Source organism: Somniosus microcephalus, chromosome 19 (assembly GCF_052327205.1).
Source record: "Somniosus microcephalus isolate GS21.2 chromosome 19, FLI_Smic_1.0, whole genome shotgun sequence".
NCBI classification, from domain to species: domain Eukaryota; kingdom Metazoa; phylum Chordata; class Chondrichthyes; order Squaliformes; family Somniosidae; genus Somniosus; species Somniosus microcephalus.
This window is the reverse complement of record NC_141005.1, coordinates 6,382,805-6,409,512: the sequence shown is the minus strand read 5'-3', so window position 1 is coordinate 6,409,512 and position 26,708 is coordinate 6,382,805. Positions and strand designations below refer to the sequence as shown.

The 26,708-nt window shown below is 49.4% G+C and overlaps 1 protein-coding gene across 2 annotated transcripts in view; it reads right to left on the bottom strand.

The window, feature by feature from the left end:
* The window catches only part of adgrd1 (adhesion G protein-coupled receptor D1), a 349,877-nt gene that overhangs the window by 77,238 nt on the left and 245,931 nt on the right, over positions 1–26,708 (bottom strand). For both annotated transcript variants that reach the window (XM_086011896.1, XM_086011897.1), the window contains one exon: positions 639–730. In XM_086011896.1, coding sequence (XP_085868022.1) covers positions 639–730 — 92 coding nt within the window. The remainder of the gene's footprint in view (positions 1–638; positions 731–26,708) is intronic.

The window sequence follows — 26,708 nt, the reverse complement described above, 5'->3', positions numbered from 1 at the left end:
GAATCAAGGGAAATGGGGATCAGGCAGGAAAGTGGAGTGGAGGTTGAAGATCAGCCATGATCTCATTGAATGGCGGAGCAGGCTCGAGGGGCTGAATGGGCGGCTCCTGCTCCTATATCTTATGTTCTTATGCCAGAGCAGGGAGCACAAACTGGCTCCGCGATTGGATTAAAAATCGCTGAAAAAAGCGGTTGCCATTTTGACTCTCAGTGGTTAATGTGTTTCCAAGACCAGGCCAAGCACTGATTCAATGCTGACACTTCAGTTTAATCTGTAGTGTCAATTCTGTCTTTATTGATGGGGTTTAAGGTGGCTTGTTGTGAATTAAATTGATTAGTGACCCTCCCTGGGAAGAGCGAATCTCCTGAGTACGACAGACAGTAGCGGGAGCGAGACCGTCTCTCACGTATTGTAATTACTTTTGCGCCATGGCTGGTGCTTTCTCCTAATTCCTTACAGCTCGTCGATTTTAAATGTGCACAAGCATTTATCATTAGTAGGGTAATAGGTGATTTTCCAACTCAGTAGATAATGATAAGAATATAACCACGAAAGCAATTATGATTTTTTTCTAGTTTTTGATAAATGAAATCTGACAATCGGGGCAGAGATTATTGCGAGATGTTGCATCGACTTACTTGAATGCATTTGCGTCTCCATGTATCTTGTAGTTGTCTGTACTGATTCTTGAAATGATCCTCGTCACTGCTATGAGAATGCCAATATTCACCTAAAGCCAACATCAGTACAAAATATGGATTAATATCATCGGCCACACACTTTTCAAATTACATCGTCAGCCATGGCTCAGTGGGCCGCACTCTCACCTCTGATTCAAAAGGTCGTGGGTTCAAATCCCCACTCCAGAGACTTGAGCACATAATCCAGATTGGCACTCCCGGTGCAGTACTGAGGGAGTGCCGCACTGTCGGAGGTGCCATCTTTCGGATGAGATGTTAAACCGAGGCTCTGTCTGCTCTCTCGGGCGGACGTAAAAGATCCCACGGCCACTATTTCGAAGAAGAACAGGGGAGTTCTCCCCGGTGTCCAGGTCAATATTTATCCCTCAACCAAATCACTAAAACAGATTATCTGGTCATTATAATGCTGTTTGTGGGAGCTTGCTTTGCGCAAATTGGCTGCCGCGTTTCCTACATTACAACAGTGACCAAACTTCAAAAAGTACTTCATTGGCTGTAAAGCGCTTTGGGATGTCCTGAGGTCATGAAAGGTGCTATAGAAATGCAAGTCTTTCTTTCATTCCTTCTGTGTTTGGAAGAGTGCTTTAATATGCAATTCGTCACAAATATGTCTGAAAACATAGATGGAAGTATTGTCATAATTTTTATGGCAGTTAAACTTCTAATGGAAATTTGCATAAATAGCATTGACCCTTACAAACCATTCTTCAAAAAAGAAAGAACTTGCATTTATATAGCACCTTTCACATCCTCAAAACGTCACAAACTATTAAATGTTGGCGTTCAGAGAGATTTGGGTGTCCTCGTACAGGAAGCACAGAGCTAGCATGCAGGTACAGCAAGCAATTCGGAAGGCAAATGACATGTTGGCCTTTATTGCAAGGGGGTTGGAGTATAAGAGTAAGGAAGTCTTGCTACAATTGTACAGGGCCTTGGTGAGACCACACCTGGAGTACTGTGCACAGTTTTGGTCTCCTTATCTGAGGAAGGATATACTTGCCTTGGAGGCGGTGCAACGAAGGTTCACTAGATTGATTCCTGGGATGAGAGGGCTGTCCTATGAGGAGAGATTGTGTAGAATGGGCCGATACTCTCTGGAGTTTAGAAGAATGAGAGGTGATCTCATTGAAACATATAAGATTCTGAGGGGGATTGACAGGGTAGATGCTGAGAGGTTGTTTCCCCCGGCTGGGGAGTCCAGAACTAGGGGTCACAGTCTCAGGATAAGGGGTCGGCCATTCAAGACCGAGATGAGGAGGAATTTCTTCACTCAGAGGGTGGTGAATCTTTGGAATTCTCTGCCCCAGAGGGCTGTGGATGCTGAGTCTCTGAGTATATTCAAGGCTGAGATCGATAGATTTTTGGACTCTGGGGGAATCAAGAGATCTGGGGATTGGGCGGGAAAGTGGAGTTGAGGTAGAAGATCAGCCATGATCTTATTGAATGGCGGAGCAGACTCGAGGGGCCAAATGGCCGACTCCTGCTCCTAATTCTTTTGTTCTTAAAGCACTTTACAGCCAATGAATTACTTTTGAAGTGTAGCCCCTGTTGTTTTATAGTCAAACGCAGCAGCCAATTTGCGCACAGCAAGCTGCCAGAAACAGCAACGAGATAAATAAACAGTTAATCTGTTTTGGTGATGTTGAGGGATAAACGTTAGCCAGGACACCTCCCCTGCTCTTCTTCAAATAGTGCTGTGGGATCTTTTACATCTATCTGAACAGGCAGGGCCTCGGTGTAACGTCTCATCCAAAAGCTGTCATCTCCTTCAGTTCCGCACTGGTGTCAACCTAGATTATGGGTTAAAATGTCAGCACATTGATTTTAAAATCTAACAAAGAAGCCTGTACTTTGAAAAAACACAATAAAATGAAAGGCTAAACTCACAGAGGAAGTTCAGGTCAACTCTAACTGCATCGTAAATACTGCTGAACCACAAAGGCACCATTTTTGTAGCGAGGATCAATTTTTGTTGTAGAAAATACATCTTGTATTAGCTCGGTTTGACTGCGGTTCGAGAAGAGAGACGCAATTCACGCTCGTGCCCCTTGCACTGCAGTGGGCGATGAGGCTAGCTGAGTGTATCTCACCTTCCCATTCTCGACAGCTATCCCAAGTACAGGAAAAAAAATTTTATCCGGCAGCGACGGGACCGACGTGGTGCCGGTTCATCAAAAATTCCGGATAACCGAAAGCTATAGTAAAAGATACGGAGAGATGAGAGCTCCGTATAAAGCAACAAACCCTGTTGCTTAGCAACAGGTTCAGGACAATGGCCACAAGTTCCAAGCGTCTCTGTAGCTTAGCAACAGCTGCAGCCACACCCTTGCACAGCAACAGATCGAGGAAGGCAAGTACAATACGAAGTAAAACTTACCTGAACTTACTCCTGAATTTTGCCGGTTAACTGAGATTTCCGGTTATTTAGGTGCTGGTAAATCAAAAGTTTCCTGTACTGCTTGGGCTGTCTTTATTTTGAGGGTCTGAAGGCTGGAGATGTGATAGGTTAGCACTGGGAGGAGGAGTGTATCCGACGCACACATACTGCGGCTTTCTACACAACTGGTTTTTGCCACAACAGTGACATGAAAGGAAACTTCATTTGCATAACACGATTCTGTGACGGTGCAGCGTTGACCAGGAGTTGTGACAAACTGCTCAGGAGTGCTCACGGCCTACAAGTGACCGGTAATAAAGTGAAACAATCCTGAAAATCATTAGAAAGAAAGAAAGACTTGCATTTCTATAGCGCCTTTCACAACCACCGGACGTCTCAAAGCGCTTTACAGCCAATGAAGTACTTTTTGAAGTGTGGTCACTGTTGTAATGTGGGAAACGCAGCAGCCAATTTGTGCACAGCAAGCTCCCACAAACAGCAATGTGATAATGACCAGATCATTTGTTTTTAATTATGTTGATTGAGGGATAAATATTGGCCAGGACACCAGGGAGAACTCCCCAACTCTTCTTCGAAATAGTGGCCGTGGGATCTTTTATGTCCACCTGAGAGAGCAGACAGGGCCTCGGTTTAACGTCCCATCCGAAAGACGGCACCTCCGACAGTGCGGCACTCCCAGCACTGCACTGGGAGTGTCAGCCTAGGATTCTGTGCTCAAGTCTCTGGAATGGGACTTGAACCCATGACCTTCTGACTCAGAGACGAGTGTGCTGCCCACTGAGCTACAGCTGACAAAGAATCATAGAATCGTACAGCACTGAAGAATCCCATTCGGCCCATCGTGCCTGTGCCGGCTCTTTGAAAGATTCTCTCCAATCAGTCCCACTCCCCCCTGCTCTTTCCCCACAGCCCTACAAATTTCTCCTTTTCAAGTATTTATCCAATTCCCTTCTGAAAGTTATTATTGAATCTGCTTCCACCGTCCCTTCAGGCAGCGCATTCCAGATCACAACAACTCGCTGCGTAAAAATTAAATGTTTCCTCGTCTCCTCCCTGGTTCTTTTGCCGATTATCTTCAATCCGTGTCCTCTGGTTACTGACCCACCCCTCCCGCCACTGGAAACAGTTTCTCCTTATTTAGTCTTTCAAACCCCTCCTCATTTTGAACACCTCCATTAAATCTCCCAATAGGGAGCAAAGGCCAGCGAATGGAGTTGAGGTATAGATCGATCATGATCTAACTGACTGGTGAAACAGACATGACAACAATAATTTGCATTTATACAGCGCCTTTAATGTAGTAAAACGTCCCAAGGCGCTTCACAGGATCACTGTCAAGTAAGAGTTGACATCGAGACACAGGAGATATTAGGACAGGCTTGGTCAAAGAGGTCGGTTTTAAGGAGCATCTTAAAGGAGGAGAGAGAGGCGGAGAGGTTTAGGGAGGGAATTCCAGAGCTCGGGGCCCAGGCAGCTGAAGGCACGGCCGCCAATGGTGGAGCGATGTAAATCGGGGATGGGCAAGAGGCCAGAATTGGAGGAGTGGAGCACAGAAATCTCAGAGGGCTGAATGGCCCCTTCCTGTTCCTACGATACATGCCTTCAGGTTGAATCAAAGAGATGGGCTAGAACAGGAGAAAATCCAGGAGCAAATCAAATGTTTGGTTTTAGAAACGGTGCAGTCCCAGGTTAGAGCTCTGGGACAGAAAAAATGTGGGTATAAATCTGTCAGTGATCATTTCAAAATCTGCCCGTCTGGTTGGTGAGATTACCTTCGCGGTGTTGATGCTCCTTATTCTGGTTGCATGCAGGTATACCCCCCACAAAGCTCACTCCCACAAAAAGCAGTAGATGCTAGCTCAATTAATAATTTTAACTATGAGCGTGTTAGACAAGGGTATGAAAGGATATGGAGCCAAGGCAGGTGGATGGAGTTAGAATATAGATCAGCCATTGAAATCTCACAGAACAGGCTCGAGGGGCTGAATGGCCTCCTCCTGTTCCCATGGCTCCTTAAAGCTGGCCTTGTCTTAGCATTTTATCGCAGTGGCATCGGATCGTAATTCTGAGACTTAGACATGCGAGTGACTGCGAAAGACGACTGTTTTTCATCCATTCAAGCCAGACCCACTGTCACCTTTGGTCGTTCAGCAGTGGATCCTCCAGGGATTGGAGCGAAGCCAAAAAGGGTCCAGCAAATTAAAGCAGAGAGAGGCGAGTGTCTGAACAATCTTCTGTGTGGTGAAGTTAATCTTTTGAGACCAGATAAACTTTTCCGCAGCAGAATCAAACGCGAGATAAGATTATGGTTTCCTTCACTGGAAGGTGTAAGTCCACTCGTACCGGGGATGAGTTCGCTGAGCTACCTAGACTCAGGTAGTGTGACAATGGAGGTGCTACAATAGGCCTGAGGCTAAAGTGGGGGTTTAGGAACAAATCAACAAGGCTTCTCACACCCGATCGCTATTCACTGACCAAGGGAACTAGATGTAATATCTCCAAGTTTGCAGACGACACAAAGCTGGGTGGGCGTGTGTGCTGTGAGGAAGATGCAGAGAAACTGCAGTATGATTTGGACAGGTTGGGTGATTGGGCAGAAGCATGGCAGATGCAGTATAATGTGGATAAATGCGAGGTTATCCACTTTGGTGGCAAAAACAGGAAGGCAGATTATTATCTGAACGGCAATAGATTGGGAGAAGGGGAAGTGCAACGAGACCTGGGTGTCCTTGTGCACCAGTCGCTGAAGGTAAGCATGCAGGTGCAGCAGGCGGTTAAGAAGGCAAATGGTATGTTGGCCTTCGTAACGAGAGGGTTCGAGTACAAGAACAAGGATGTCTTGCTGCAGTTGTACAGGGCCTTGGTGAGACCACACCTTGAGTATTGTGTGCAGTTTTGGTCGCCTTATCTGAGGAAGGATGTTCTTGCCATGGAGGGAGTGCAGCGAAGATTCACCAGACTGATACCTGGGTTGGCAGGAATGACGTATGAGGAGAGATTGGGTCGATTGGGCTTATACTCGCTGGAGTTTAGAAGAATGAGACTTATAAAATTCTAACAGGACTAGACAGACTAGATGCAGGAAGGATGTTCCCAGTGGTGGGGGAGTCCAGAACCAGGGGTCACAGTCTAAGGGTAAGGGGTAAGCCATTTAGGACAGAGATGAGGAGAAATTTCTTCACCCAGAGAGTGGTGAACCTGTGGAATTCTCTACCACAGAAGGCAGTTGAGGCCAATTCATTAAATATATTCAAGAAGGAGTTAGATATATCAAGGGATATGGGGAGAAAGCAGGGACAGGGTACTGAGTTTGGATGATCAGCCATGATCTCATTAAATGGCGGAGCAGGCTCGAGGGGCCAAATGGCCTACTCCTGCTCCTATCTTCTATGTTTCTATGTTTTTAATACCTCCCTCACTGGGTGTAGGAGTGCGTGTGTGCACAGGACAGGTGGGGATAGAGTTGATTGTCAGCCCTGGCTCAGTGGGCTGCACTTCTCGCCTCAGAGTCGGATGACTGTGAATTCAAGTCCCACTCCAGAGACTTGAGCATGAAATTTAGGCTGACGCTGAGGGAGTGCTGCACTGTCGGAGGGGCCATCTTTCAGATGAGACGTTAAACCGAGGCCCCGTCTGCCCTCTCAGCACTATTGGAAGAAGATACTGCAGGGGGAGTTCTCCCCCGGTGTCCTGGCCAATACTTAGCCCTCAAACAACATCATTAAAAACAGATTATCTGGTCGTTGATGTTTGTGGGATCTTGCTGTGCCCACATTTGCTGCCATGTTTCCTGCATTTCAACAGTGACCACACTTCAAAAACTACTGCGTTGGCTGTAAAGCGCTTTGAGACGTCCGGTGGTCGTGAAAGGTGCTATGGAAATGCAAGTCTTTCTTTCACAGATCTACACCTTATTTCAATGATGTCCTTTGTTCCTGTGCATTTATAACAACAACTTGTATTTATACAACGCCTGTAACACAGTAAAACATCTCAAGGTGCGATTATCAAACAAAATTTGACACCGAGCCACATAAGAAGATATTAGGACAGGTGACCAAAAGCTTGGTCAAAGAGGTCGGTTTTAAGGAGCGTCTTAAAGGAGGAGAGGGAGGCGGAGAGGTTTAGGGAGGGAATTCCAGAGCTTAGGGCCCAGGCAGCTGAAGGCACGGCCACCAATGGTGGAGCGATGGCAATCGGGGGATGCTCAAGAGGGCAGAATTGGAGGAGCGCAGAGATCTCGGGGGGTTGTAGGGCTGGAGGAGGTTACAGAGACAGGGAGTATAAATTTGTCTTGGGGAGTTGTGCGAAACAGATGATTGCAGATCGACAGCCCGTATATTGCATTACCGCCCAAGGCAAATTTGTGCCCCGTTGTCTTCAGTCACTCGAACGATAAGAGGTGCATGTTCGCGGTTAGAAATAAAAAGTTTTCAGTCATCAAGGGGTTAAGTTAAAATGGCGCTGCCTCCCATATTAGGAAGAGTGGATGGAGGATTCACTGAAACAATATAAATGCAACATCAACAGCATGAACAATGTTCACAAATATTAGCCCATTATAGCCTGACATCAAAATGCACTGAGGCAGCTATTAGATGCAAACAGCAATGGCTGTCTATCAATGCAATGTGTCTACTGTCACAGCCCGCGTATCCTTCAATGAATCTCCATCGTGCACTAATGCCAGGTTGTCAGCTCAATTTGGTTAGAGAAATGAAGGCAATAATGTTGTCTGCGCGTATCACATTGCCAAGTGTTTGTGTTTAATACAATCATGATCACATTCTGGATAAGGATCTCAAAAAAATTAAATCATCAATCTTCAAGGTTTCCATGAACACATCTTCGACAGGAAACATTTTATGATCTCAGTACATCCCCTGTGGAAATCAGAAACCAGCGTTCACGAGACGCCACCCCATGTCCAGCAGTGAAGAATAAGTAATCTCTACCTTCCTTCAAATTTGGTCGAATGCAAATGTTAAATTCATACGAAGGAATCTTTTCAAGTAGCTGCCTAGCAATCTTACTCCAGAGAGTCTGTTACTTCAGCAATAATTTTACTGCAATGTCACAAGAAGACTCAAGAACATCTGAATGATGATCATTAAAAAGAAAGACTTGCATTTCTCCAGCGCCTTTCACCACCTCAGGACGTCCCAAAGTGCTTCACAGCCAATGAAGTACTTTTTGAAGGGTGGTCTCTATTATAATGTAGGAAACGCAGCAGCCAATTTGCGCACAGCAAGCTCCCACAAACAACAGTGTGATAACGACCAGATAATGTTTTTGACTGATGTTGATTGAGGGATAAATATTGGCCCCAGGACACCGGGGAGAACTCCCCAGCTCTTCTTAGATATAGTGGCAGTGGGATGTTTTACGTCCACCTGAGAGTGCAGACGGGGCCTCGGTTTAATGTCTCATCCGAAAGACAGCACCTCTGACAGTGCAGCACTCCCTCAGTACTGCACTGGGAGTGTCGGCCTGGATAGTTGTGCTCAGGTCCCTGGAGTGGGACTTGAACCCACAACCTTCTGACTCCGAGGCGAGGCCCTTGTGTATCAGGCATGACAAGTGAAAGGAAGCAGTGGTGGAGATATGCGACACAATCTTGCTCAATCTGGGGGCAAGGTATTGACTTGGATAGAGAACTGGTTGGCAGACAGAAAGCAAAGAGTTGGAATAAACGGCTCTTTTTCCGAGTGGCAGGCAGTGACTAGTGGGGTACCGCAGGGATCGGTCCTTGGACGCCAGCTATTCACAATATATATTAATGATCTAGACAAGGGAACTAGATGTAATATCTCCAAATTTGCAGACAACACAAAGCTGGGTGGGCGTGTGTGCTGTGAGGAGGATGCAGAGAAACTCCAGGATGATTTGGACAGGTTGGGTGATTGGGCAGAAGCATGGCAGATGCAATATAACGTGGATAAATGTGAGGTTATCCACTTTGGTGGCAAAAACAGGAAGGCAGATTATTATCTGAATGGCAATAGATTGGGAGAAGGGGAAGTGCAACAAGACCTGGGTGTCCTTGTGCACTAGTCGCTGAAGGTAAGCATGCAGGTGCAGCAGGCGGTTAAGAAGGCAAATGGTATGTTGGCCTTCGTAGCGAGAGGGTTCGAGTACAGGAACAAGGATGTCTTGCTGCAGTTGTACAGGGCCTTGGTGAGACCACATCTTGAGTATTGTGTGTAGTTTTGGTCGCCTTATCTGAGGAAGGATGTTCTTGCCATGGAAGGAGTTCAGCGACGATTCACCAGGCTGATACCTGGGATGGCAGGAATGACGTATGAGGAGAAATTGGGTCGATTGGACTTATACTCGCTGGAGTTTAGAAGAATGAGAGGGGATCTCATTGAAACTTATAAAATTCTGATAGGACTGGACAGACTAGATGCAGGAAGGATGTTCCCGATGGTCAGGGAGTCCAGAACCAGGGGTTACAGTCTAAGGATAAGGGGTAAGCCATTTAGGACAGAAATGAGGAGGAATTTCTTCACCCAGAGAGTGGTGAACCTGTGGAATTCTCTACCACAGAAGGCAGTAGAGGCCAATTCATTAAATATATTCAAGAAGGAGTTGGATATATTTCTTGAGGCTAAAGGGATCAAGGGGTATGGGGAGAAAGCAGGGACAGGGTACTGAATTTGGATGATCAGCCATGATCGCATTGAATGGCGGAGCAGGCTCGAGGGGCCAAATGGCCTACTCCTGCTCCTATCTTCTATGTTATCTATGTCAAATTGGCCAGTTTTTCCAACCGAGATGCAAAGCTTCTTCATCCAGCAGTCTAGTGCCCTAATTCAGGCTCACTGTTCAAACTCACAGAGTCGAATGAAGCAAACAGGAACATCTTGTATTTATTTAGTGCCTTTAACATAGTAAAACGTCCCAAGGTGCTTCACAGGAGCGTTATCAAACAAAATTAGACACCGAGCCACTTAAGGAGATATTGGGACAAATGAGGGTCAAAGAGGTCGACTTTAAGGAGTATCTTAAAGGAGGAGGGAGAGGCGGAGAGGTTTAGGGAGGGAATTCCAGAGCTCAGGGCCCAGGCAACTGAAGGCACGGCCACCAATGGTGGAACGATTAAAATCGGGAGGAGCGCAGAGATCTCAAGGGGTAGTAGGGCTGGAAGAGGTTACAGAGATAGGGAGGGGTGAGGCCATGAAGGGATTCGAACACAGGGAGGGGTGAGCTGCTGCCACTGCTGGTTGGTAGCAGGGTACATCCCTGGGCCTAATGTGATGGTGTATGCCTATTGGCCTCAGAACATAAGGGCAAGAAAAGTCACCTCCAGCAGAAACCTGACCGTCAGTGTATATCCCATTATTATCCCTGCATCTTCCAAGTGTGACATCAGGTGTCAGCCAGCAGCTCAGTGGATAGCACTCTCTCCTCTGAGGCAGAAGGTTGTGGGTTCGAGCCCCACTCCGGAGACTTGAGCACAAAATCCAGGCTGACACTCCCAGTGCAGTGCTGAGGGAGCGCTGCACTGTCGGAGGTGTCGTCTCTCGGATAAGACGTTAAACCGAGGCCCCATCTGCCCTCTCAGGTGGACGTAAAAACATCCCACGGCATTATTTCGAAGAAGAGCTGGGGAGTCCTCCCCAGTGTCCTGGGACCAATCTTTATCCCCCAACCACCATCAGTAAAACAGATTAGCTAGTCATTTATCCTGTTACTGGTTGTGAGATCTTGCTGTGCGCACATTGGCTGCTACAAAACAACCGATAGTTCAGCGGTAATGGGACGTCCTGAGGAAATAAAAGGTGTTGTGTGAATGCAAGTCCTCTCCGTCTTGAGGAGCTTGAGTGGATGCTCGCACAGAATCTCCATCTATCTAATTGAACAGCGCACTCAGACAGATAAACACACAACAGCAGCAACGCGGACTCCAGAAAATTACCCCACAGCATGTCTACAACTCCGCCACCAATCAAACTGGCAGCGCAGAGCGGATCAACACTGACGGGCTGCAGAATGCTTCTGCTGAATCTAGTCTGCAGCCCCCGTTAGTTACAGAGTGCCTGAAAATTCATCAGACATACTGTTCAGAATCGATACGTCTTCACTGCTAATCTATTTCCCCCCCTCTTTTGTTTTTGCTTTTCATCAATCACAGAAACTTCTGGTCACCTTGTCACCTCCTAAAACCGATTTCCTTTATAAATTTTCTTTTTCTACTGCCTGGTTCCGGCACACTCACAGAACAAAAAGAAGAAATCAGTGTGTGCTCGAGAGATTCGAGACGTAAAACACCAGAGACACGAACGGCAGGATTAATTACAGGCTCCATCTCCTATCGGTTTCACTCGTGAATGGGAGGTTTTCGAACCAGGCTTCCAGCAGTACAGAATCCAACCATTCTGGTCATTGGCTTCCCCCGGAATAATCTCAGCTCTGGCTCAGTGGGCAGCACGCTCACTGCTGAGTCAGAAGGTCGTGGCTTCGAGTATCGCTCCAGAGACTTGAGCAAGTAATCCAGGCTGACCCTCCCGGTGCCAGTACTGAGGGAGTACTCCGCTGCACTGTCGGAGGTGCCGTCTTTTGGATGAGACGTTAAACCGAGGCCCCGTCTGCCCTCTCAGGCGGATGTAAAAGATCCCACGGCCACTATTTCGAAGAAGTGGACTCTAGGGGAATCAAGGGCTATGGGGATCGGGCGGGAAAGTGGAGTTGAGGTCGAAGATCAGACATGATCTTACTGAATGGCGGAGCAGGCTCGAGGGGCCATATGACTTACTCTTGCTCCTAATTCTTATGTTCAAGAGCAGGGGAGTTCTCCCCAGTGTACTGGCCAATATTTTTCCCTCAGCTAACATCACTAAAACCGATGATCTGGTCATTCATCCCGTTGCTGTTTGTGGGAGCTTACTGTGCAAAAATTGGCTGTCACATTTTTTTTTAATTCATTTATGGGATGTGGACATTACTGGCAAGGCCAGCATTTATTGCCCATCCCTAATTGCCCTTGAGAAGGTGGTGGTGAGCCGCCTTCTTGAACCGCTGCAGTCCGTGTGGTTATATTACAACAGCGGCTACACTTCAGAAAGTACTTCATTGGCTGTAAAGTGCTTTGGGACGTCCTGAGGTGGTAAAGGGCGCTATAATCAGCTCCTGTAGTGTCACTAGGAGTAACAAGACTCCAGGCCATCACTGACGCTCACTATTTTAGCTTAGGGGGTGTCTTGTTTTGCACACTTTGTACAAAAATAATAAATTGCAGGACAACGGAGTATTACAGTTTAAACTCTTTTATGAAGCATCAGGTCTGTGATCTTAAACACACAGCAGTGTGGACAAAATGGAGTCAGGACCCCTGGGTCTTCTAAAACAATAGTAGTCCTTACAGATGCCTGCGGGCCAATGATAATTCAGTATGCAAATGTCACATCCCCTTTCTTTTAAAAGAAAAATGTTATGCATTACTTTTAAACCTTTCTTCTACCTAATGTTCTCAGTAGCATGAACATATAAGTAAACTCAGCATTTAACTAGCGCTGAAAACATCTCAACGTTTCAATAACGATGTACAGTTTTTTTTTAGGGCAGCGATCCGCCTACACCCTTTGACAGTTCACAAGTCAAGGATAACTCTAGGCTTGACCTCTCGTCCCGACCTTGTGTGGTATGGAACTGAGCATGCTCCTGAATCGGTCAACAAATCAGGTTCAGGTTCAGGTTCAGGTAAGTATGATGTGTTTTGTGTATTGCTCTGTTCATCACACTCTGTTGAACTGATCCTCTCGTCGGAATGACGGTGTTGTTCCTTGGTGTTCAGGAGGTGCCTGCGATTGCGGCAGTACACCTGTCCTTCTGGGGTGCGGACGTGATACGATCGCTCAGTGTCAGCTGGCTGGATGACGACTGCTGGCTTCCTGTAGTCATGCTCCTGGATTCTGACGGATTCTCCATTGTGCAGCGGCGGCAGTAGTCTAGCTGACCTGTCATAGTATCTCTTTTGGTGTTGCTGTCTCTGTACACATTTTGCATGCACTTGCTTGCAGCTGACGACCTCTGGCTGCAGCTGCTGGTTGGTGCTTGGAAGGATTGAGCGAAGTCTGCGGCTCATCAACAGCTGTGCTGGTGACTTGAAGTTGTCAACCGGAGTGTTGCGGTACTCAAGGAGACTGATGTAGGGGTCTCTTTTGTCCGCTTTGGCTTTGTCCATGAGTGTTTTTGCAATCTGGACAGTTTTTTCAGCAAGGCCATTACTTTGAGGGTAATGTGGGCTTGATGTGACATGTGTAAAATTCCATGCCTTGGCAAATGACTCGAACTCTTTTGATTTGTATTGGGGGCCATTGTCTGAGACTAAAGTCTCTACTATGCCATGCCTGGCAAAGGCTGCCTTTAGCTTGTGGATCACGGCTGCAGATGTGGTGCAGTGAAGCTTGTCCAATTCAAAAAATCTGCTATAGTAATCAACAGTCACTATGTAGTCCTCGTTGTTCCATGTGAACAGATCCGTTGCCGCGACCTGCCAGGGCCTGTCTGGGATACGGTGGGGTATCATGGGCTCTTTGACATTTGATGGGCGCCGTTCTAGACAAATGGAACATTTTCTGACAATGTCCTCAATGTGTTTGCACATTCCGGGCCAAAACATAATGTCACGTGCTCTTTGTTTGCATTTTTCCATGCCCATATGTCCAGCATGAATTTTTGTCAACATCTCTTCTCTGAGACTGGTAGGAATGATGATTTTCTCCCCTTTGAAGACGATTCCGTTGATTTGTGACAGTTCGTCTCTGTGGTTCCAGAATTCAGATATGCTCTGAGGGCATTTCCTCCTTTCCTCAGGCCATCCTTCATGTATGACTTTGCTCAGCAGTGTGAGTTGTGAATCTTTCTCTGTTCCTGCTCGGATCTCCTTCAGTTTTGAGTCACTCACAGGTAAGCTGTTGTACACCATGTGCACCTGCACATCCATGCCTTCACTGAGGCTGCTATCCTGGTAGCTAAGAGGCTTTCTGGAGAGTGTGTCTGTGACAGGAATGTCTTTGCCTGGAAGGTGAATGATTGTGAAGTCATACTTCTGTAGCTGAAGGATCATCCTCTGTACAATAGCAAAATACTGCAGATGCTGGAAATCCGAAATAACAACAGAAAATGCTGGAAAAACTCAGCAGGTCAGGCAACATCCGTGGAGAGAAATTTGAGTTGACATTTCGGGTCGAAACCCTTTTTCAAAACTGGAAAGGAAATAAAATAGATTGAAGGCAGGGCTGCGATCAAACAAAAGAAGTAAAAGAGACATTAAAAGGTATTCAAAACCAGACAAGATGGTAATAGGCCGGTGGAGACAAAAGACAGCTGAGATTAGGTGTGAAGTGTACTGTAGCCTTGGTGTGGCTGCGGCTAGTGGTTTCCTCATGATTGACTCAAGGGGCTTGTGGTCGGATTCCACAATGACTTGTCGGCCATAGACGTATTGGTGGAAACGCTTACATCCGAACAGAATTGCAAATAGCTCTTTCTCGATTTGAGCATAGTTGATTTCACTGTCTGTGAGAGATCTGGAAGCGTAGCCGATGGGCTTTCCTTCTTGCAGTAATACTGCACCTAGTCCATACTTTGACGCGTCCACTTGTAGTCTGAGCTCTTTGTTGGGGTCGAAGTAGGCAAGAACTGGTCCTGGTTCTCTGGTGATTAGGTCTTTCATTTTCTGAAATGCTGTGTCATGTTGTTTGTCCCACAGGAACTCATTGGATTGTTTGAGCATCTGACGCATGGGTGCATTGATTTCGGAGAGGCTCGGGGCAAACTTGGCTAAGTAGTTAACCATGCCTAGTACTGTCTCTAGCTCTGCGCGGTTCTTCGGCGGCTCCATCTTCTTGATGGCGGAGATTTTCTCTGGATCCGGCTTAATGCCATCAGTTGAGAGGCGATGCCCGAAATAACTGATCTCGGTGGATCCGATTATGCTTTTCTCGGGGTTGAGCCGGATACCTTTCTCCCGTGATCTTTGTAGCATTGCACGGAGGTTCCTGTCATGTTCCTCTCTATTCCTGCCATAGATGAGGATGTCGTCTACGATTGCGACTACTCCGTCAAGGCCTTCATAGGTTTTGTCGATCTTCCACTGGAATTCATCCTGAGCTGAGATAAGACCAAATGGTAAACACAGAAATCGGTAGCGTCCAAATGGTGTGTTGAACGTTGTTAGCTTAGATGACTCTTCCGTGAGCTTGATAGTCCAGTATCCTGATCGTGCGTCCATTACACTGAAGTAACGTGCTCCCACTAGCTTGGGTGTGATGTCATCTAGCATTGGTAGAGGGTAGTGAGGGCGTTTGATAGCCTTGCTCAAATCTCTGGGGTCGAGACAGACTCTGAGCTTGCCTGTACGTGGTTTCTCAACCACTACTAACGCGTTGACCCACTCTGTTGGTTCTGTTTCCTGGACGATGATTTCTGTATTCTCCATGCTCTGCAGCTCCTCCTTCAGGCGACTATGTAGAGCAAGGGGTATCCTTCTCGGTGGGCAAACCACAGGGGTTGCTGCTGGGTCAAGGTGAATATTGCATTCACCTGGGAATAGTCCGATTCCTTTGAAAACATCAGCAAACTCCTCCATGACTGTCTGCTTATCAACTGGTGCTGTCAATGATAGCACTAGCTTGACGAGGTCCATGTCTAAACGTGCCTTTAGACCTAGCACTGGAGGTGCTTGAGTGTCAACAATGTAAAAGTTCAACATCATGTCGCTTTCTTTGTACTTGCATTTCATCACGCATGTGCCTTTTACAATGAGCCGCTCACCCCCATAGCCGGTCAGTCTGTGTGAGGTGGGCTGTAGCTCGCACTCATCCTTCAAGCTGTGATACTCACTCAGAGGAATTACATTAACCTGAGATTCAGTGTCTAGTTTAATCTTAAGCTCTTTGCCCTGTTTTCCTATCTCAATATCGGCAAAAGCTTGCTCAGTCTCTGAAATCTGTTTTTTCTGTGACACAGAATCAATAAACAGTTCCTCTGCATTTGGCTCTCTATCTGGCATTTGGTTGTCACTCACTGTGTGTACTGTTTTTCCGAAAACAGTCTTGCAAACTTTAGCAAAGTGGTTCCGTTTACCACATTTAGTACATTGCCTTCCTTTGGCAGGGCAGTACTCCTTTTCTCCATGCCAGTTGTTTCCACAATATCCACAGTTTTTGAAGCGTTTTATGTCTGTGTCGCCCATTTTTAGAACTCTCGCTGTTCTTTCTGTTCTGAAACACGCTCTCTGGGCAGTGTTCTTTGGTGTGTGTCTATTAACTGCGTGCACTGTCTGTTCACTCGAGCTGCTCGTGGCACCGGTTATGGTTTTCAACTGTGCTTGGGCTATCTCGTGCGATCTAGCTATGTCCATAGCTTTGTCCAGCGTTAGCCCAGACCCAACATTCAAAAGTTTTGCTCTCACTTTAGCTGAATGTATTCCAAACACGATGCGGTCTCTGACCATCTCATCTTTATCTGCATATGCACAGTCTTTTACCAGCAGTTTTAACTCAGTCACGAACTGTTCAAACGACTCACTAGCTCCTTGTACTTTCTCCTGAAACTTGTACCTAGCGAATATCGTATTTGTCTTGGGCATCACATATGATTCAAAATGGTCAGAATAACTTTTCTGTACCTTTGCTGCATTCGCGGTGAGAGACCATGTGTTAAAAATGTCTCTCCCTTTTTCTCCGATCCACAGGTGTAGGTAACTGCATCTTTCTTCCTCCCCTTTGCTTTTCAGTGGACCCGAAAACATCAATTCCACGTGTTGCTTGAACTTGCGCCATTCTCTATGTTAGTTCAAAGATTCCCAATTCATTCGGGGTAAGGGAGCTCCAACGATGTCCATTTCAAATCCCTGTTCTGACACCATGTCTTGTTTTGCACACTTTGTACAAAAATAATAAATTGCAGGACAACGGAGTATTACAGTTTAAACTCTTTTATGAAGCATCAGGTCTGTGATCTTAAACATACAGCACAGTGGGGACAAGATGGAGTCAGAACCCCTGGCTCTTCTAAAACAATAGCTGTCCTTACAGATGCCTGCGGGCCAATGATAATTCAGTATGCAAATGTTACAGGGGGCGGGGGGTGTGCGGAAGGGGTCCAAGGCGGACGGGTCACATCTGCGTATGCCCCGTCCGTCGCCAGGCGAGAAGCGACAGCAATTCTGAGGGTGCTGGGAGATTGCTGGCAGGGACCCGAAGGAACGGTCCGGGGTGTAAGAATATCGATATGTGTTTACATGACTTATTTATGACGGAAACAGAACAGTAACGTCGACCGAATTTGTTTAAATCGTGTTCCAGAAAAGCTTGTCCTTTCCAACAATGTGTATTTATATAGCGCCTTTAACGTAGTAAAACGTCCCAAGGCGTTTCACGGGAGCGATTATCAAACAAAATTTCACACCGAGCCACATCTATATATATAAAACAGTATGTCTCTCTGTCTGTCCGTCTCTCTGTCTGTCTATCTCTCTGTCTGTCCGGCTATACAATCAAAAGTTATAGAGCGTACCTACACATATGCTATATCAAAAGAAAGCTCATCATTAGGGGACTCTTGTAGGCGTATTTACTTTTTGGTCGGACAAAAATTGTGCCGACGGTATCCAAAAAATGTTCAAAATTCCGCTCATTATCTGCTCATTAGCATCGAGTGACGTGAAGGTTGACCAATCGTACAGTCGAGCGACCTGACGGTCGACCAATCGCTGCGTCACGGGGGCGGGTTCATAGCGTGTGCAGGCGGGCCATCCTAGAGTCGAGTGACAGGACGATTGACCAATCCTACACTTCAGTGACCTGACTGTTGACCAATCGGTGCGTGTGTGGGCGGGCCTTATCATTCTGAAATGAGGTGAGTGGCCGCCATCTTGATTCCAAACTCTTCATTTCTTTTTCCCACTTTCTGCGTGTTTCTTTTCAAATGAACATTTCCAGCAAAAAAAAAAGTTGCTTTTAAAACACAAATTGTTTTTTTAAAAAGTTAATTAATTTGTAAATCTTTTCTCTAACCTCTATAATTTTCCTACCTTTCACCGTTTTTCCAGGCCTCGAAGCCTGGGCCTCTGTTGCCCAGCCACGCCTGAGCTAGGCACCTCCCGTCGCGCTCAACAAGCGGCCTGCGATCGCCGCCATCTTTGTGAAGGCTGGAGGGGGCGGGCCTGAGCCGAGCGTCGCCACCACCGCCATCTTAGTAAAGGCGGGCGGGGCGGGAGTCAGCGCACGCCTCAACTTCGGCCCGGAGCGCAACTTGAGTCCAGCCAGGCCTCACGCGGTAGGTTGCGCACCGGCCGGCTCTGAGGCGCTGATGAGCGGTGGACCCCACTGGCTTCAGGCCAACGTCCCTCTCACTTGCTTGGAGCGGGTTACGGCTGGAACTTGCGGGAAGATGGTGGGGGTGAGTCCTGGGGCTGTTTTAAATACACATTCCCGCCGCCCCCCCCGACCCTGTCTGGGTTCCACCAGCCTGACGGTCGAGAGTCTGCCATCAGTAATAGTAGAATTTATTTGACTAAAGACACCTTATTTGCTAAACAGCACCACACTTCTAATGTCATAACCCACTGATGTATTTCGCTTGGTCATTGTCTGAAATGATTTTCTCTTTCGATGAAGAACATTTGACAATTTCCATCAATGAATGAAATGGTGACCTTGCCCTTCACCCTTCGCACAATATTAATACTTTATACCAAAAACAAATGCCCTCGGCAAAAGTAAATCCTGTTCTATGCAGTACATCCACCTATAAACACAGACATATACTTCACACCGCACTCACTGCCTTCCTATGTCAATCTTCCCCAAATCATTTGTGAATTCCATGACTAGGTACCACTTGTGTAAGCAATCATTTGTCAGCTGTGGCTCAATGGGTCGCACTCTCTCTCTCTCTCTCGCCTCTGAGTCAGAAGGTTGTGGGTTCAAGTCACACTCCAGAAACTTGAGCACAAAAATCCAGGCTGTCACTCCAGTACAGTACTGAGGGAGCGCCGCACTGTCAGAGGGGCAGTACGGAGGGAGCGCCGCACTGTCAGAGGGGCAGTACTGAGGGAGCGCCGCACTGTCGGAGGGGCAGTACTGAGGGAGCGCCGCACTGTCGGTGGGGCAGTGCTGAGGGAGCGCCGCACTGTCGGAGGGGCAGTACTGAGGGAGCGCCGCACTGTCGGAGGGGCAGTACTAAGGGAGCGCCGCACTGTTGGAGGGGCAGTGCTGAGGGAGCGCCGCACTGTCGGAGGGGCAGTACTGAGGGAGTGCCGCACTGTTGGAGGGGCAGTACTGAGGGAGCGCGGCACTGTTGGAGGGGCAGTACTGAGGGAGCGCCGCACTGTCGGAGGGGCAGTACTGAGGGAGTGCAGCACTGTCGGAGGGACAGTACTGAGGGAGCGCCGCACTGTCGGAAGGGCAGTACTGAGGGAGCGCCGCACTGTCGGAGGGGCAGTACTGAGGGAGTGCCGCACTGTTGGAGGAGCCGTCTTTCGAATGAGACCTTAAACTGAGGCCCCGTCTGCTTTCTCAGGTGGATGTAATCGATCCCAAGGCCATTATTTCGAAGAAGATTAGGGGAGTTCTCCCTGGTGTCCTGGGGCCAATATTTATCCCTCAACCAGCAACACTAAAACAGATTATCTGGTCATTATCACATTGCTGTTTGTGGGAGCTTGCTGTGCATAAATTGGCTGCCACATTTCCTACATTACAACAGTGACTACACTTCAAAAAGTACTTCATTGGCTGTAAAGCGTTTTGGGACGTCCTGAGGTTGTGAAAGGCGCTGTAAAAATACTGTAAAAAGGTAAATCATGCTTGACTAATCTACTGGAATTTTTTGAGGATGTAACTGGTAAAATAGATAAGGGAGAACCAGTGGATGTGGTGTATTTGGACTTTCAGAAGGCTTTCGATAAGGTCCCACATAAGAGATTAGCGTGCAAAATTAAGGCACATGGGATTGGGGGCAAGGTATTGACTTGGATAGAGAACTGGTTGGCAGACAGAAAGCAAAGGGTTGGAATAAACGGGTCGTTTTCCGAGTGGCAAGCAGTGACGAGTGGGGTACCGCAAGGATCGGCCCTAGGACCCCAGCTGTTCACAATATATATTAATGATCTGGACGAGGGAATTGGATGTAATGTCTCCAAATTTGCAGACGACACAAAGCTGGGTGGGAGGGTAAGCTGTGAGGAGGATGTCGTGAAACTCCAGTACAATTTGGATAGGTTGGGTGATTGGGCAGAAACATGGCAAATGCAGTATAATGTGGATAAATGTGAGGTTATCCACTTTGGTGGCATAAACAGGAAGGCAGATTATTATTTGAATGGCAATAGATTGGGAGAAGGGGAAGTGCAAAGAGACCTGGGTGTTCTTGTGCACCAGTTGCTGAAGGTAAGCATGCAGGTGCAGCAGGCGGTTAAGAAGGCAAATGGTATGTTGACCTTCGTAGCAAGAGGGTTCGAGTACAGGAACAAGGATGTCTTGCTACAGTTGTACAGGGCCTTGGTGAGACCACACCTTGAGTATTGTGTGCAGTTTTGGTCGCCTTACCTGAGGAAGGACATTCTTGCCATGGAGGGAGTGCAGCGAAGATTCACCAGGCTGATACCTGGGATGGCAGGAATGACGTACGAGGAGAGATTGCGTCGATTGGGCTTATACTCACTGGAGTTTAGAAGATTGAGAGGGGATCTCATCGAAACCTATAAAATTCTGTCAGGCCTGGACAGACTAGATGCAGGAAGGATGTTTCTGATGACCGGGGAGTCCAGAACCAGGGGTCACAGTCTAAGGATAAGGGGTAAGCCATTTAGGACTGAAATGAGGAGGAATTTCTTCACCCAGAGAGTGGTGAACCTGTGGAATTCTCTGCCACAGAGGGCGGTGGAGGCCAGTTCATTAAATATATTCAAGAAAGAGTTGGATATATTTCTTAAGGCTAAAGGGATCAAGGGATGTGGGGAGAAGGCAGGGACAGGGTACTGAATTTGGATGATCAGCCATGATCTCATTGAATGGCGGAGCAGGCTCGAGGGGCCGAATGGCCTACTCCTGTTCTTATCTTCTATGTTTCTATGTTTCTTTCCATATTAGAGAGTTAATTATTTTACACAAAAGTGTACTATGCATAGAGTGGAAGCTTTGCCCTTATACAGCACCTTATCACATCTCAAACATCTCAAAGTACTTTGTATGCAGTGAAGAAGAACGTGCATTTATATAGCGCTTTTCACAACCTCAGGACGTCCCAAAGCGCCTCACAGCCCTGTGTAGTCGCTGTTGTAATGTAGAGAAACGCGTTGACATATTCTGTGCTTCAATCACTCTCTCCGGTAGTGAATTCCACAGTCTCCTATCCCTCCGTGTGGAACAGTGCTCTCTGTCCTATCTCCTACTTGTGGCGGAGACCACATAGGGACAATAACACAATTCACTATGTATAGCCAATGTTGTTATATGTACGTACTGGGTTGGGTTATCGGGGCAGGGTCCCTTTAAGAGCGTCGGTAGCGTGATGATGTCATGCATCGGTAGCGTGATGACGTCATAGCCCTGCAACGAGGCTGAGAACCTCAGTCCTCATGGAGAGTGAATAAAGTAACACGCATTTTGCCTTTGCTGCAACAAAAGTCTCAGAGCCTGTTGATTTCTAGCGACTCCAACATTACTGACCCCGCTGCTTTTTTGGACGATTCCAAAGACCTCATCCGAAATGGCGATGAACGGCGTTTCCATCAAATTACCCGAGTTTTGGGAACGACAGGCTGTCGCTTGGTTCGCCCAGGCCGAGGCTCAATTTGCACTCCGGGACATCACCGCGGACGACACGAGGTACTACTACGTTGTCTCTGCTCTCGGCAGCTCCACCGCGGCCAGAGTCGTGAGCCTGCTCGAGAACAAATTTAAAACGCTGAAAACGCACCTCTTAGAAACTTTTGGACTCACCGAAGCCGAGCGCGCACGCCAGCTTCTCTCTCTACCCGGGCTTGGCGACTCCAAGCCCTCTGAACTGATGGACCACATGCTGGCCATCCTGGGCACACACAGGCCGTGCTTCCTCTTCAAGGAACTGTTCCTTCAACAGCTGCCAGGTCAGGTACGGTCGGCTTTAGCCAACTCTTCCACTACCGATTTCTGCGACCTGGCCAAGGAGGCCGACAAATTTTTCTCCGCCGGGCAACAGTACTGCGCGGCCACGCGGAGCCCTGCCCCCACCGATACAACCCAACGGCGGCAGCCCCCAAGCCTCTGCTTCTACCACGCACAGTTCGGCCCCACAGCCAGGAAGTGCCGGTCCCCGTGCAGTTTTCCCGCGTCGAAACAAACGAAAGACCACTCGTCGGCTGCTATGGCTGTCGGCCGTTCAGGCAGTTTGTTATTTATTACGGACACCGACTCCAGACATCGTTTTCTTTGTGACACGGGTGCCCAGGTGAGCGTCCTGCCCGCGTCAACCATAGACATACAAGGGGGGAACCACCGCCCCGTCCTCGAAGCCGCCAACGGCAGTTCCATCCGCACCTTCGGGAAACGGAGCGTGGTGCTTTGTTTTGGCAGGCAGCGGTTCACCTGGGAGTTTGTCACGGCAAAAGTGTCCACCCCCCTTCTCGACGCTGACTTCCTCTGCGCCAATGGCCTTTTGGTGGACGTCAAGAACCGACGTCTCATCAACGCTGAGACTTTCAGCTCGCTCCCGTGTTCCCTCAGCGGGTCCAGCACGACGAAGTTGTCCAGCGCACTCTCGGCCTCCGACGAGTTTTCTCGCCTCCTCACCGAGTTCCCGGACCTCACGAAGCCCACGTTCTCGTCCGCCGCCACCAAACAAGGGGTAGAACACCACATCTCGACCACCGGTCCACCCGTCTACACCCGCGCTTGGCGCCTCGACCCGGGGAAACTCGCCATCGCTAAAGCCGAGTTCAACACCATGGAGCGCCTCGGCATCATCTGCCGGTCGAACAGTCTGTGGGCCTCGCCCCTCCACATCGCTCCGAAACCAGGCAGTGGGTGGCGCCCGTGTGGCGATTACCGGCGCCTCAACGACGCTACGACTGCCACCCAATTCCACACATCCAGGACTTTTCCACCCGCCTGGCCGGGAAAGTGGTATTCTCGAAAGTGGACCTCGTCCGGGGTTACCACCAGGTCCCTGTCCGGCCGCAGGACGTCCCGAAAACCGTGGTGATCACCCCATTTGGGCTGTTCGAATTCCTCCGCATGCCATTCGGTCTCAAAAATGCCGCTCAGGCTTTTCAACGCCTAATGGACACCGTGTTACAGGACCTGACATTCCTGTTCGAATACCTGGACGACATCCTCATCGCCAGCGCCTCCAGGACGGAGCATGTGTCGCACCTTCGGACTCTCTTCCAACGCCTCAGCCAGCACGGCCTAATCGTCAACCGGGCCAAGTGCCAGTTTGGGCTGTCCTCGATTGACTTTCTCGGGCACCGCATCATGAAGGACGGGGCGGTGCCACTGCTATCGAAAGTGGAGGCCGTGATGGACTTCCCGCGACCCCTCACCGTGAAGGCCCTGCAGGAGTTTTTGGGCATGGTGAACTTTTAACATCGCTTTGTCCCCCGAGCAGCCCAGCTTATGCGGCCCCTTTACGAGGCCCTCAAAGGCAAGCCCAACAAGCTCGCCGTCGGCTGGTCCGAGGAGATGGCCAATTCTTTCACGGACACGAAAAGGGCCCTGGCTAACGCGACCATGCTGGTGCATCCGTTACCTGATGCGCCGATCACTCTCACCACCGACGCCTCGGACTATGAGGTCGGCGCTGTCCACGAACAGTGGGTCAACGGCACCTGGCAGCCGCTCGCCTTCTTCAGCCGGCAGCTCCGCCCCAACGAGCGGAAGTACAGCACCTTCGATCGCGAGCTTCTCGGCCTCTACCTCACCGTCCGACACTTCCGTTTCCTACTGGAGGCTCGCCCGTTCACAGCGTTCGTGGACCACAAACCGTTGACCTTCACCATGGCCAAAGCTTCCGAGCTGTGGTCGGCCCATCAGCAACGCCAGCTGGCCTTCATCTCAGAGTTTACAACAGACATCCAGCATGTGGCTGGGAAAGACAACCCCGTCGCCGACTGTCTCTCCCGAGCCATCGCCAGCACCATACACCTCGGCATCGACTACACCCGCATGGCGGCCGACCAGTCCTCCGACCCGGACATCCAGGCCTACAGGACGGCGGTCACGGGCCTTCAACTAGCGGACGTCGCGTTCGATGATGCCGGCACCACACTCCTGTGCGACGTCTCCGTTGGGCAGCCACGTCCCGTCGTGCCCAATGGGTGGAGACGGCAATTTTTTGACGCCGTCCATAATCTTTCCCACCCGGGCAGGAAGCCGTCACAGAAGCTGGTGGCGGCTAAGTTCGTCTGGCACGGGCTCAGGAAAGACGTTCGCAACTGGGCCAGCACCTGCGTGGTATGCCAGCGCTCGAAAGTGCATCGCCATACTAAGGCCCCGTTGGCGCCTTTCGCGGTGCCCGAGAGGCGGTTCGACCATGTTAACGTGGACCTGGTGGGGCCCCTGCCGCCCTCCCGTGGGTTCACCCACCTCCTCACGATGGTCGACAGAACCACACGATGGTCGACAGAACCACCCAATGGCCGGAAGCCGTCCCGCTGTCTTCAACGACGTCCGCTGATGTGGCTCGGGCGTTCATCAGCACTTGGGTCGCCCGGTTCGGCGCCCCATCTGACATTTCCTCCGACCGGGGGCCCCAGTTCACGTCGGAGCTCTGGAACGCTGTCGCCCGAGGCCTCGGGTTGAGACTCCACCGCACCACAGCATACCACCCTCAGGCTAACGGACTGTGCGAACGGTTTCATCGCTCCATGAAGGCCACGCTCCGGGCCAGCCTCCGGGACGACAGTTGGATCGACAGACTCCCGTGGGTCATGCTGGGACTCAGGACCGCCCCCAAGGAGGACCTCCAGTCCTCGTCCGCCGAGCTCATCTATGGACAGCTGCTGTCTATGGATTTCGTCCCCAACGCAACGGAACCTTGGTCCGCAGCCTGTCAGCAGTCCGACCTTCTGGACAACGCCAAGGTTTTCGCGCCGGTGCCCACGTCGCAGCACGGCCTCCCGCAGTCCCACGTTCCGCTCGACCTTCGTGCGGCGGAGTACGTTTTCGTCCGCCACGATGCCCACCAGGGACCTCTTCACCCACCCTACGATGGACCATTCCACGTCCTGGAAACCGGGGACAAGACCTTCGTGGTGGATGTCGGCGGTAAGCCGGACTGCATTTCCGTGGACCGTCTTAAGCCGGCCCACCTGGATCTGGACCAACCCGTTGAGTTGGCACAGCCCCCGAGGTGGGGCCGACCTCCGGTTTCTGCACCCTCAGTCCACCACCGAGCGCCCGAGGTCCCTCCGATGAACCCCCCGGTCCCCGCCCCAGAATTGAGGAGCCGTTCCGACCGTGTGATCCAGCCCCCCCAACGACTGACATTGCCAGTGCTAGTGAATTCTGGGGGGACGTATGTGGCGGAGACCACATAGGGACAATAACACAATTCACAGTGTATAGCCAATGTTGTTATATGTACCTAAACACAATTCACTATGTATAGCCAATGTTGTTATATGTACGTACTGGGTTGGGTTATCGGGGCAGGGTCCCTTTAAGAGTGTCGGTAGCGTGATGACGTCATGCATCGGTAGCGTGATGACGTCATAGCCCTGCAATGATGCTGAGACCCTCAGTCCTCATGGAGAGTGAATAAAGTAACACGCGTTTTGCCTTTGCTGCAACAGAAGTCTCAGAGCCTGTTGATTTCTAGCGACTCCAACATACTAATCTTAGATCTCTGTCCCATCGATCATTGGAAACAGCCTGAGGGGGGGTTTTAACTGGGAGCATATTTCAGGTGGGCAGGGGGCATCAGTGGACATTACCCTCCCTCCCCTCCCCTCACCCATCTACATCATGAATTTGAGGCCCAGGCTATTCTAAGGCCTTAGGCCTCATTTACATCTTGCCGCCGGAGGTAGCTGGGTGGCAGCAGGAGATCGGGCAGCCCGGAGAGCACTCAGGTGAGTCACGGGGAAAGGGGTTCTGCAGGGTCTCATGGGCGGGAAGGCGAGATGCCGGGGAAGCAGAGGCTCAGGAATTCCTCACGAAGAAGAAGAAGATGACTTGCATTTATATAGCGCCTTTCATGACCACCGGACGTCTCAAAGCGCTTTACAGCCAATGAAGTACTTTTGAAGTGTAGTCACTGTTGTAATGTAGGAAATGCGGCAGCCAATTTGCGCACAGCAAGCTCCCACAAACAGCAATGTGATAATGACCAGATCATCTGTTTTAGTGATGTTGGTGCCTGGAGGAGCGCTCCTGCCACCACCCCTGACCCTGTGGTGGTTTCCCTGTCTTTTATACGCCCCTCCCTCCTTCTCCATCCCATCCCCCTGTCCCCCACCCTCCTCAACCCCCTCCTCCTCCGTTCCCTTCCCCCTCCCCTTTCTCTCTCTCCACCACTGCCCATTTTCAACCCATCTTCCTTGCCCGTTCATCTCCCCTCTCCCTGTCTATATCCCCACCTCCATCTCCTCCGCTGCTTTCCCCCACCCCTCTTTC